The sequence below is a fragment of the Fusarium fujikuroi genome, chromosome FFUJ_chr01 (assembly GCF_900079805.1).
Source record: "Fusarium fujikuroi IMI 58289 draft genome, chromosome FFUJ_chr01".
Classification (NCBI taxonomy): domain Eukaryota; kingdom Fungi; phylum Ascomycota; class Sordariomycetes; order Hypocreales; family Nectriaceae; genus Fusarium; species Fusarium fujikuroi.
Window position 1 is genome coordinate 3,129,988 of NC_036622.1, and position 12,569 is coordinate 3,142,556.

The window sequence follows — 12,569 nt, forward strand, 5'->3', positions numbered from 1 at the left end:
GGTGATGCGGCCCCTGGTTCGGCATGGGGCTCCGTATTTCTCAGGTACGGTACATTAGTCTCACATGAAAGCCATACCCGTTTGAGATGTAGATTTAAGTCGAAGCAGAGACAGGTGCAAGCATCGTAAGCATACATTATCGATGCATTGATGTAATATCAACGAAGTGATACCTCGCCACTCAACCGTAATGAGAGATGTCATCTGCATATAGTGGCACTAACTTGAGGGTTGTTGAAGTGTGTGATAGGAGCCAACCTGACCTTGATATTCATCCCGTCGACAAGTGGGACTCGAGGGCAAATGGATCCATATCATTAGTCCCTTCACGACATCACCTAGGCAAACGAAACCAAGCAAACATGAACAAATAAGGTATGTAAAGATGAAGAGGGGCCTATAGTCCAACTTGACAGACTCGCTTGAATGTTGCGAACCTCGATTTAAAGTTCCAACGGTGGAAGTAACTCCTCTACGATTGAGTGAGTGAGTATGAACCTGCCTGAGGAGGTAGGTTAGTAGGTAGTGGTGAATTGACTATTAAATACCTTCAGGGACTACTCACAATCGCGTTCCCGAAGCCACAGCGGAACTTTAATCCTTAACTTTCTCTATCAGCAGACAGCGAATTGCGACCAGGTACTGATATGTTACTCTCACAAACACACTGGGTACCTTACTTAGTGTATATACAATTGGATGAAGAGAGGAAGCCCATGGCTGGCAGGAACAAACAAACAGGCGTCGTGTAAGTGCATCATTTCTGGACAGGGCTATAATTCCTTTCATTTCAGCTTTCCCCTCAGATCCAACCAAGATTAGAAACGTTAGCTCCTTGACTGCGCCATCATGAGAAAATCCTAGAATTCATCATGCTTGGCTAGGGAGATGAGGGGAACTAAAGTGCAAGGTAAGGTAGGGGGCCGTTAGTCCCAGCACCAATAGGCAGGTCCCTTTGGACCCCTGACTCTCCCACTAAGATCCCAATCCCACCTTCACTAAGGTAAGTTCACTTCCAACTCCACGTGCTTGTTTTGAATTCGCGTTTTCCATCCTCCCTTCACTTTCATTCTCCTTCTCCCCAACTCAAAGCTTTCGCAACTTGTTTCTTGCATCATCGTTGCCTTCGCCGTCCTGTTCTTCTGCTTCGGTCACCTCAACCCGCGGCTCTTTGTGTTTACTTATTTTGCCGCCAACTCATTTGAGACACCAACAACGTTCCTTACCCTGCATAAGTCCCAACTTCGTCATCAACATGGCGGCCACTTACAAGCAGTTCCTTGCTGCGCCCAGCTCGTCTCTGCTGGCTGATACGGCTGCGCTGCACTACGTTACCACGACCACGACTTTTTCTGGTCCTACTGAGATCATCAAACATCTGAATGCGCTTCAGAAGCAGGTCGCAAAGAAGAAGGAGGAAGTGTTCAATATCGTTGATGGACAAAACGTTATTGTCTTAGAAGTTGACACAGGTCTCGGCTTTCAAACTGGAGGCGGTCCTTATCTCCCTGGCCTTGATGACAATTTTTTGTCTGCCCGTGATGTTTACCTTCCAGTTGTACGTTGTGTTTCTGCTTGGAGTGCTCTTTTCTGCCTCGCGCCAACACGAACCAAGTATTAACTGCTCCCCACAGACTCACTTTGTGACCTTCGATGAAGCTGGCAAGATTCTTCAGATTCGACTCCAATGGGACCAGGGCTCGCTTCTCAAGCAAGTGGAAGTGATTGGAAAGTCTGGCCGCAACTGGCCCATTAGAGATAGCCGAGAGCAGATCGCATTTATCCAGTCTTGCATCAGAACGGCTGGCACTGGTGCCCCTGTCGCCCCCAGCCACAACGAGACCGTTGCGCGAAACCGAACTAATTCCACTAATGCCCTCCGCGACCCCCATGCAACCCTGAGGCTGTTTGGTCCTCGAGATGAAATTGAAGCGGAGCCCGCCAGTGTTATATCTCCTTACGCTGGTACTAGCCGCCCTCGACAGCGGTCTTTCACCGAGATCTTGGGTGACGAACCCACTTCACCCAGCTCTGGCCGTCAAAATATGTCGCCTTCCAAGCGGGGACAGGGTAAGAACTTCCAGCCTTCGCGAATTTTCGATGGTCAAGAGCATGTCGAGCAACCGGAGGAGCAACCTCAGCCCAAGAATAAGCGATATATCCGCCCTAACCCAAAGAAGTACTCTCATTTCGACTTTGCCGATGGTAGTGACCCTCAGGACGCCCCCAAGCCGGGCCAATCCTTTGATGAAAGACCAAAGTCTAAGCACGACAGCCAATGGTCTTTCCAGGATTTCGTGACGCCACAGAAAGTGAAGCCCTCCAGAACTATGCGCACCCAGGATGTTCGCCATTGGGACACTGACAAGGATGTTGTGGATGAGACACCAGGCCACCCGGCTGCCAAGCCTAGACGCGATGCCGACGCACACTTCGAGCTACTTGACGACGGTGAGAGAGTGCCCCAGCAACCGCGCCCCGGTTCCCATCCCCCGGGCTATGCTCATAACGAGGGCCTAGGGCTTTATAAGAATCAATTGTTTGACAAGGAGGACGTAGGACAAAACGAACGCGCTTTAGGCAACATCACCAACGTGAAAGACCGTGGAAAAGATTTTGACCACCACTTCGATATCAGTGACAAGTCACCAGCCCACCCCCAAGATCGTGTCCCTGAAGGCCACCAGAAAGCTGTCCAAATGATGCAACACAACTGGGATACATACGACAGGTCTCCTGCCGGTCAGAAGGAAAACCGACCAACCGAGAACACCGATAGCCACAAGATCAACATCGCCGGTGATGGTATGGGAGGGCGAAAGGGCACCAACCGGGACTGGCTCTATGGAGAAACTCAAGATGTCCCTGAGTCGATTCCCACCCGCAAGCAACCCAATGTTGTTGCGTCGGGCGTTCCCTTGACCAAGAGTGCCAAAATTCACATTGCAGGCGACGGCATGGGCGGCAAGAAGGGTACTGAGCGAGACTGGCTCTACAATGAGACTAGCGAGACAGCTGGTGGCTCAAAGACCAACAAACCGATCCCTACAAGAACACCAGGATCCAACGCCGCACCTGCCAGTGAAATCAAGGAGAATACCGACAAGCACAAGATCAACATTGCAGGTGATGGCATGGGCGGTAAGAAGGGTACCGAGCGTGACTGGCTCTACAATGAGACGAGTGAGACATCTGGCGGTCAAGCAACAGCCACCAAATCGATCCCTACCCGAACACCAGGATCCAGCACCGCACCCACCAACGAAGTCAGAGAGAACACAGATAAGCACAAGATCAACATTGCAGGCGACGGCATGGGTGGGCGAAAGGGCACCAACCGAGACTGGCTCTACGGTGAACTGGACGAGCAGCCTCTTCCCACACGGCAGAACGCACCCTCCAAGAAGGACTTCTGGGACTTTTAGAGGAGAAGAGTGCTTTGCTAGGGAGAACACTCGGACTTTAATAGATCAAAATGTGCGCCCTGTCCTATTGCTACAGTCTTCGGTTATGTTGTGTGCATACCTGCATGCAAACGCACGAGTTATGAATCACGAGGGTTCATCAGCATTACTTCCCGCCTTGGAAACCCCGCTTGAAAGAGAACCATAGCCCTCGGAACTTCGTCTTTTGTCTTTTTCTTTTTGCCCTTTTCTTACACTTTCTTGTTTGCTTGTTTTACGGCCTCGCTTACGTAGGTAGGCTGCTGAACACAAATTATTTGGCAGGAGGCGGACGATCAGACGCGGGCATGTTCTCAAAACGACGTATAAACATATGAGTGACTCCAATTAGATACCATTGCTATCACACTTTCTGAAACTTCATCATAAGAGGCACACGAGTGCCTTTCAGTGATTAATATTAATTGATGCCGTGGCCTGGTATTGTTTGGCACTCAGCACACCTCCGCAGCGGTATGGAATCGATTCGAAACGGGTGTGCATAAATATAGCGTTATTACGGAGTACAAGTGCAGATATAAATGTAGTCCAGTGGGTGGTCATAGGTAACGAATCCCGCGCTCTAAGCGCATCCAATTCAACTCCATGCTAACCTGGGTAATAACCAAATTCACAATGAGATATATATCCAACGCCTCTTATTATTTGTTATAATTCCCATGGCTCAGCACATGAACTTGTAATATCTCTTCCATCTGGGCCAACCTTCTCGCTCCTCTCGTTCCTGGGCGACAAGGATAGGGACGTTAAAGTCCCGACGTCCAGTGTCGACATCCATATCTCGTATTCTCACAAACGTAGTTCGGAAATAAAGCTTGTGGAATACATAAAAGGCCAAAACGCAGGGTGCGCCAATCCACTTATGAAAAAAGTTCTGCGCGACCTGGGCGCTTGTTAATTGTTGCCAGCCGATGGGAAAGGCGCCGACCCAGAATTGCGCTATGATGACAAGAACGTTCAGTGTGATACCAACCCAAGAACCCACGACGCCGACCTGGGATTGGAAGGGCAACTCGGAGACGGAGCGGCCTCGGGCAGCCCACGCACGGCGGAAACGGATATGACACACGCAAATAGAGCCCCATGTAAAGATGGTTGATAAGCCTGAGATGGCCATGAGCCAGTCAAGGACAGCTCCTTGTTCGGGCAGGTCTGCGAGGAAAGCGATGAGGCCGAACGCGCTTGCGATCGCAATGGCGACGAGTGGGCGGCCTTTGCGGTCGACGTAACCGACGATCTTGGGAGCCTGCCGAAGGTTTGCAAGAGCAGCAAGGGTACGCGAGGAACCGAAGACGGCAGAGTTACCGACGGACAGGACGGCAGTAAGGATGACCGCGTTCATGACAGACGGTAGGACCTGAATGCCGGCTTCTTCAATGGCTATGACAAAAGGTGAGGCTGATGCATCCGCATCGCTGTTACCGCCCACGAGCCGAGGGTCAGTGTGTGGAACGAGCAGTCCTACCAATGTCAAGGCAACGATATAGAAAAGCGTGATCCTCCAAAACACCTGCTTCAAAGCCGTTGGCAGCGATTTTCGCGGATTCGCTGTTTCAGCGGCAGCAAGGCCAATAAGCTCAGTGCCAGCAAATGAGAAAGCTGCTGTAACAAATACATTACACATTCCTTTAAAACCGTTGTTGAAAGCACCAGGGTTTTGCCAATAGCGGCCACCAATGTATCCGCTATCTGGCGTTCCACCACAGTTGAGAACGATGCCGAGAAGGCTGAGTGGAATGTTAATTCTGCAACGGCTGAGAACATGTAGTCGAAAGTACTCACATAAAGCCAATAACAGCAATGACCTTTATGATGGAAAAGATGAATTCGGCTTCACCGTAACCTTTGACGCCAAACATATTGATGACTATGATGACGACTAGGAATACAGATACGAAAATGGCGCGTGTGAGACTCTCGTCCCAGTAAGAGAGGGTTAGGGATGCAGCGATGATCTCGAGCGGTAACACGATGAGCCATTGCATCGCGTAGCTGTGTAAGTCAGTATATGAGGCCAGGCCAGCAGCAAAAGAGCAACACTCACTTCCACCCCATTGCGAATCCCCAAGACGGATCGATAAACCGAGTCGCCCACGAAGAGAATGATCCAGCAATTGGGAAGATGACTGCAAGCTCACCCAGCGCTTGACATGTACAAAAGAGCATGGCGCCCACAATTGTAAAAGCCAGCAAAATCGACGCTGGACCTCCATCTGCCAAAGCTCTTCCCGATGCGACAAAAAGCCCAGTACCTAAGTCTATGTCTTAGTTTTCTCCATCGAGGAATGCTGTAACCACTGTAAGTAAACTCACCGATGGAGCCTCCGATTGCAATCATTTGTAAATGTCTTCCTTTCAACTCTCTCGCAAGGCCTGAATTCGCCGTCTCCAACATGGCACTCTGGATATCGTAGTAATGCGCTCCATCATGCACTCTCCCGGACCCCTCGTGCTGCCCCAACGGATCATTCGTGAACAAACTCGATCTCTGATCCCGCCTAAACCCATCGACGAACCGGTCCCAATATGAAGGCGGGGAAATATCACCGTACTCGGGTTCGCGCATGCTAAAAGAACTCCCGGGGGCGAGCGACTCCTCCTTCATCTTGCTAATGCTCCCGCGCTCGACATCGTGAGGAGCCATTCTTGCGCTTGAGCCTGCGCGCTGTGCGCGGGCCGAGCTCACGCTTGGTCGATCCCGAACTGTGGGATGACTGGAGCTGGCCCTCCGCTGGGGATTGTTGTCGGAGTTGTAAGCGTAGGCGTATGCGGATGTGGGAGGTGAGTGGGAGGTATATGTTGTGAGTAAGCGGTTCGTCGGGGGAGGACGCTGGTTCGTGGGGTTCGTCAGGGTCACAGTGCTTTAGCGAACGACTCAAGGTGTGTGAAAAGGTGGTTGTATTTGAGGCAATATATTCGTTTGCTGGTATCTTGATCGTCTCGATAGTCGTAGTGAGACGGTCGGCATATCGCCACCAAGAAGGTAATGGAGTTAGAAAGAGCAGTGGTGGAGTTGTCGCGACGAGTGGATATGTGTTAATATGTAAGTCGACATGCGATGTTTAAGTTTAGGTAGAGCTGAAAATGGGGGCAGTCAAGTTTGATGGACTGCATGTGCGCAACAATCAAGCAATCAAAGCAAGAGAAAGAGAAGCAAGGTAGTAGATAACGTCAAGGTCGTGTGAGAAGGGGCTGGAGGTGGGCTTATCATTCTAGACTCAGAGGAGAGGGAGTAATACAGTCGGTGACAGTTGCTTGGCGTTGAACGACCGCCCCCAATGGGCAAAGGTATCCTTGGTACAGTATCAGATCAAATCATCTTCTGACCACTTACAGCAAATGCTAATCCCAACTCAACTAAGACGCCACTGAGATCGAGCTGTCAAACGCTCCGAGCGTTGAGGAATAACCACGGGCATTGGTGGAGGGGGACCGAGGTGACGCTATCGCAGTGGAGGTGGGGAGCCTTAGAACGTCTAGAGTGAGTCGTTGTAACGCTGTAACGCTGTAACGCCTTTTGGCTGGACCCCCCCGCACGCTGGAGATACCGCCTGGACCATGCTGCCGGGTTCTGTCTGTCTGTGTATCCGATCAATCTTGAAAGAGTACGTAAAGAATTGAAGATGTGGATTCACTGCTCGGTATTGAAAGGTGGGTTCTACCTTAGATCTCCGAGAGACAAAACACCAGATTTTGGTCAGTACACACACACCGTGGCCCAACGCAGTATCAAAGATAAATCACAAGCTGCTAAAGGCAATCCTTCAAAACCAACAGCAACAACCCCTGTCTTCCCAAGCAACCCACCTAAACCATCTCCAGCAGGTGCATTCACCACTAAGTTTGACTATCACACTCCCGTCCCTCCCTCTTCCAATCCATTTCAGCCCTCCCTGATACGAGGACCCTTCCATTCATCGGCCAACTGCGTCTCCCCTCTTCTCGGTCCCGACAAAAGGAAATCCTTTCGTTCTACCTCACGTTCTAGCCCTCATGAGTCCCGGTTCATAGATACGATGATCCAGGGCCTGCCTATCGCAGATACAATCAGACGCCAAGAACAAAAACACGGGGAAGCGGATCCTTTCCTATCTGCCTCCTTGTTCGTGCTCGTCAAATAGACAGGCACAAGCCCGTAAGCCATCGAACCATATTTTTCGAGAACATCACAACCCTGTCTCCCTTGAAGCTTGGACCAGAAAGGCAGCTGCAACGCCACGAAAAGAGTATCTGCCTCGACCAAAAGGGAGAGACATTTGAGAAAAGAAATTCAGTACCAAGGCTTGGGGCTTCTATTCAAGTCTTTGCCCATGCTCAAACAGTATGATATATCAAATAAATGCTACATATGCTCAACGTAACTTCGCCACCCTGTATCACTTAAGCTTATTCACCGCATCCAATCACCGCACCCGCGGTATCAGCTGCTCTAATTCACCTTCTTGGCGTCCTGTATAACGGCCTCCTTCTCTTGACTTTCTGCCTTGACGACTGTAGCGATGATCTTACCATTGGCGTCTCTTGGCTTTCTCTTCCACCCTGTTGAGAACAACTGTCCCATGTCAAAGCGAGGCAGTGGATGTCCTTCTGTGTTGATAACGACCTTGTCCAGAGGTAGGAGATCAGGAGGTGAGAAGAGGAGGTAGAAGTATTTGAGTGTTTCAGCCTGTGTGGTCATGTTAGCATCTTGACTGGCTGCTCGCTCACATCCATGGATCTTTATCACTTACCAGCCAGAAGCTCTCCATGTTGTCCCGTACTTTAGGCGGGACAACATTTGCATTGCGCAGACTCGTAAAGCCTCCACCATTTCGCACAGCTGTGTGGTTCATGAAAGACTTGAACATCTCCCAGCCCCATTCCCGGTATCGGTTGTCGTTGGTAATCCTCCACATGTAGAACAGACTCTCGACTGTCTCGGGCCGCTGGAGATTGTGAACATCGCCAGACTTGACTGTAAAGTCCTTACGCCACTCCGCGTCCGGACTTGGGTCGAAATTAACTGGACCGTTTCGAGGATTGCCGTAAGCTGTTGGCGGGTTGTCAATCTCGAAGTAGGTGATTTCGGCTGATAGCCCTGTTGCCATGTACTTGTACATTCCCCAGCATGTCTCCATGACCTCTCGCGCCAGCTCCATATCCTCCTCGTTCTTCTTCGACCACGTCGGCAGTTTGCGTGCCTGAGCCTCGGTAAGGCCTTCTGTGGCCGCTAAAGCTATTGTACCGGGCATGAAGCACACGAGGTGGTCCATCTTCGGGCTAAGTGGCATCTCTAATCCATTCGGTCGCTCTCCGATGATGGTGAACTTGCAGTTGGAGGTATATGTGACGAGGTGCTTGCGAACGCCCTGAAGCGCCTCGTACCACATATCTTGGTAAATAGGCTCCTGCTTATTCGTCTGAAGATATTGCTTGATAAGATACTCATAGTATGAGTCGCCGCGGCTTCCCAGACGAATGTTTTCACCCCTGAACTCGCCCGAGGTTGCATAGATAAAGATAGGGACCAAGCCGTCTTGAGCTCCCTGATTGTCGACAAGTTTCATGACATTTTCCACACGGTCCCAAAAGTCTTTTTCTCCTGTGAGCTTTGCGAGGTACTTGAACTCAAGCTGGAGAGTTGTAGCCTCCGCCGTCGACGACGCTCCCATGTCTGCGTGTGAGGGGATGCCCTCGAACTTGGCAAGATTGACACTGGCATATGGGATACCAGATGGGGAGTCAAATGCGCTCATGAGACGATCAGCCAAGTCTTTAGCTTTCTCAAGATACAAATCTTCGCCGGCTGCCCCCTCGTCATCTTCGGCCAGTGGCGCAAGCCCCGGGAACTCGGTGGATAAGTAATGTGCACTTAGAAGCCCACCCAGCATTCGAATTGTCGTCTCAAAGGTGTTGACATCCTGATCCTGATCCCATGTCAAGGAGTCCGAGATCCAATGACGAGCGTCTTGGACACGAGATGTAAGGTTCATGAGAATCATAGTATCCAAAGAGTCGATTATGATCCAGCCGAGCCCCTTTGGTGCCATGTTTTCACCCGTCTTGCTAATTGGGTGGTATTCATCGAATCCTGTCGAGTTCTTCGGTCAGCCAATTCGAATCCCGCCCAGATATTCGGCCAGACGTACCCCAGGCATATCGCTTGTAGGCATCCCAGCTCAGCTCGAATGCCTCGACCACGCGATCTCTCCTGTGATCCCAGTTCGCCTTTCTATCATCCTTGGACAAGCCTGTGTAGCTCCAATCGGTGGTTACAGTTCGCTTCGGTGAGGGTTTCTTCGAGGATCCAGTCCAATATATTAAAGTCAAAACAACCAAGGCAATAATAGCCACCCACTTCTTCCGCTTCCAAAAGGGTCTGTCTTCATCGTCGTAAGGCGACGCATAAGGTTTATCTTTGTACATTGGGAGTCGATCCGACTTGTTGGATCTCTGGCCAGAACCCCAGAATCGATCCTCAAGCTCTCGTTGACGACTATCAAAGGACGGAACGGTTCGGGGCATAGAGAAGGCCATAGCTACTTCATCGGCCTCGGCCCGCGACGGCGCAGGAATGTTTCGAGATTGCGGGCGTCCAAAGGTGCTTGTGGTTCGGTGGATGTTGAACGGATCTCGAATCATTGACTTGGTGTTTTCATTTCTAGGTGGGACTAGCCAGTAGAGCGAGAGCGAATGACTCGAAGGGACGCTAGAATTCACAGTGCAAGACAGGACAAGAACTATTATGTACAGGTCGCAAGCAAGGAAGCAGTTGACAAAGAAAGTGGCAACAAAAGTCTCAAGCTTGAGACGAAACAGCCAGAGCCAATAGAGGACAGAAATACAGACAGAACCGAGATCAGGAGCTTGGGGTAGCTTTTACCTTACGGCACGCGACCAGGGGTTATACAAAAGGTGTCGTTTGCGATTGCGACACCGACTCTCGGTCAAGTTTAGCGCCCTGGCCCGAGCACTCGGACCTAGCAATTCCGTTTCCCTTTCATATTGCGAAACCAAATTGTTACAACCTGAATCGCTACCTTACCTATTGTATGACTTATGTTATGGCAGAAGCAGACTTGATCAATAGTGGCATTCCATGATCCGCCGTCTGTGGAATCTTGTGTTATTTATGACTTGCAATGGGAGAGCAAAGTGATCCTGGTTGATGATGCGAAAGTGTTTCCTTTTTTTATGTGACATCAAGTACAACTCTAATTTTTGACGTCTTACCTGGACCTTGGGTAGTTCGTTTAAACAGATAAATAGGGCACCTTAACAAATCAAAGCTCACATGAATGTTACAACCAACCAAATATAGTCCTGTCAAACAATCATGCTATGCTAGATCATCGAAACACAAAAATTACCGCCAGCTCAGGTACGTGGACCCTTCGTACCTAATAACACAGCACGTGGAAGCGATACCCAACTCAATCACAACTTCACATCTGATACTAAAACTCTCCATACCTCGACCACAATATTCCAGTCGGAATGAGTATTGAAAACTTCCCTTCTCTTACCACGGAGGAGTTCTCAGAAGCATGCCATCACCTTGACAGGCAATACTGCCAAGCGTCTTTGGGCCCCCAGCGAGGACGGTGGAAGCTGAGGCTCTGCAATGCTCTTTGCACAGACTTCGCCTATGGTGGGGGCTTCACAACATATATCCAAATAAGGCGGCCTCTCGAGCTTGATCTGGATCATGGAGATCTTTCACTAGATTTGGATGGATTCTCCTTCTCAGACGACGAAACGCATGTACCAATAAGTGGAGATAAGGATATGTTGGATGCTGAAGAAGCAGACGAGGTAACTCATCTTCAATTTAATGTCTTCCAAATGTTGAACCTCGTCTTACAGATTACGACAGGTCGCTCTAATCAGACAAAGGACTCGCCCAGAAGTTGCCATGGTGGAGTATGAAATTCACCTTCACCCCACATATCGTGTGCCGTGCCTATGGTTCAATCTACGCAACCTACCCGCCGATGAGCCAGCATTCAACATCGACACCGTCTTTCGCCGCCTTGTACCAGACGAGTACAAGGCCGGGCTTCGAGCGCTGGGCAATGTAGGCGGTATTTCGGCTGATGTACGTTTTCTGGGGAGAGCTGTTGGCACAAGTCAATTTCAATATTCTGGGTATCGTCAAGATTGGTCGGCCTAACTAACATCTTGCTCGCAGCACCACCCTATCACGGGCGTCCCATCCTTCTTTATCCACCCCTGCTTGCTGGGAGACGCAATTTCCAAATTCGAGTGCGACAGGACCAACTATCTCATGATATGGCTCGGACTTGTCGGAGGTTGCGTAGGGCTATGGGTCCCTAAAGAAATGGCAATGTAGTAGCGTATCGATTGCGTCTCTCAGAAATGTCGCCGACCTTCATGGGTTCATCAATCATCGTCACTGTCCTCCTCCATGGCAACATCCGAATCACTATCCTCATCGTCACGGGTTCGCTTCTGTCCTCGGCCACCTGGTGTATCGGCGTCTTCCATGACGTGGTCTGCGCTCGCTGCAGGCTTCGCAGGAAGACCAGAGCCGGGCGTCGGTGCCGGCGCTGAACCAGGAGGGGGAGCGTTGAAGATGCTCTGTTGCAGTTCAGTCTGCTCGACGTTGGTGGCACCTGCGACATTGGGGATCTTGAAAGTGCCGTCGAGTTTAGCCACAAAGTTGGACTTGGACTTCGCATATTGTATTTTCTAGCAAACGAGTTAGACTGATTCCACCACCACGGAAAGGTTCCACTAACCAAGTCGCGACCAAGGAATGCTTGTCCTTCGAGAGATCTCATAGCTTGTGTAGCAGACTGAACGTCCCGAAATACGATATGGGCCTGACCGCGCATCTTCATTGTCTTAAGAGCGACAACATCGAGGACAGGGCCATATGTGGAGAAGAGGAGGTAGAGGGCGGTTCGCAGATCGGCTTTCTGGATTTTTGAGGAGGGGAGATTCGTTACGTAGAGACTGGAAAGTCAGCACGGCTTGAGAAGGAGCAGGGCAGTGAAGAACTCACGTTTGATTAGGAGGAATAGGTTGAACCTTGGCTGGTAAAGATGCATTTGGCTGAAGACCACGAGGCGCGGTTGCTACAGCGGCCATTGTGATAATTGA

The 12,569-nt window shown here is 50.3% G+C and overlaps 5 protein-coding genes; 2 read left to right on the top strand and 3 right to left on the bottom strand.

Annotated features, from left to right (window-relative positions):
• Positions 1 to 1,255: 1,255 nt before the first annotated feature.
• On the top strand, positions 1,256 to 3,425 carry FFUJ_01138 (uncharacterized protein; the record flags this gene model as incomplete). XM_023582072.1 has 2 exons in its annotated part: positions 1,256 to 1,558; positions 1,635 to 3,425. The coding sequence occupies 2 exons, from the start codon at positions 1,256 to 1,258 to the stop codon at positions 3,423 to 3,425; spliced, it is 2,094 nt and encodes a 697-aa protein (XP_023424403.1).
• A 703-nt stretch (positions 3,426 to 4,128) lies between these two features.
• Positions 4,129 to 6,108, bottom strand: FFUJ_01137 (probable amino acid transport protein GAP1; the record flags this gene model as incomplete). XM_023582083.1 has 4 exons in its annotated part: positions 4,129 to 5,191; positions 5,247 to 5,456; positions 5,509 to 5,716; positions 5,778 to 6,108. 4 exons carry the CDS (start codon positions 6,106 to 6,108, stop codon positions 4,129 to 4,131), a joined length of 1,812 nt encoding a protein of 603 aa, XP_023424404.1.
• Positions 6,109 to 7,893: 1,785 nt separating this feature from the next.
• Positions 7,894 to 9,980, bottom strand: FFUJ_01136 (related to alpha-mannosidase MNS1; the record flags this gene model as incomplete). XM_023582094.1 has 3 exons in its annotated part: positions 7,894 to 8,130; positions 8,195 to 9,534; positions 9,593 to 9,980. 3 exons carry the CDS (start codon positions 9,978 to 9,980, stop codon positions 7,894 to 7,896), a joined length of 1,965 nt encoding a protein of 654 aa, XP_023424405.1.
• A 960-nt stretch (positions 9,981 to 10,940) lies between these two features.
• Positions 10,941 to 11,796, top strand: FFUJ_01135 (uncharacterized protein; the record flags this gene model as incomplete). XM_023582105.1 has 3 exons in its annotated part: positions 10,941 to 11,258; positions 11,320 to 11,541; positions 11,635 to 11,796. The coding sequence occupies 3 exons, from the start codon at positions 10,941 to 10,943 to the stop codon at positions 11,794 to 11,796; spliced, it is 702 nt and encodes a 233-aa protein (XP_023424406.1).
• Positions 11,797 to 11,846: 50 nt separating this feature from the next.
• Positions 11,847 to 12,557, bottom strand: FFUJ_01134 (related to small nuclear ribonucleoprotein U2B; the record flags this gene model as incomplete). XM_023582117.1 has 3 exons in its annotated part: positions 11,847 to 12,155; positions 12,206 to 12,422; positions 12,472 to 12,557. The coding sequence occupies 3 exons, from the start codon at positions 12,555 to 12,557 to the stop codon at positions 11,847 to 11,849; spliced, it is 612 nt and encodes a 203-aa protein (XP_023424407.1).
• Between the last annotated feature and the right edge of the window lie 12 nt (positions 12,558 to 12,569).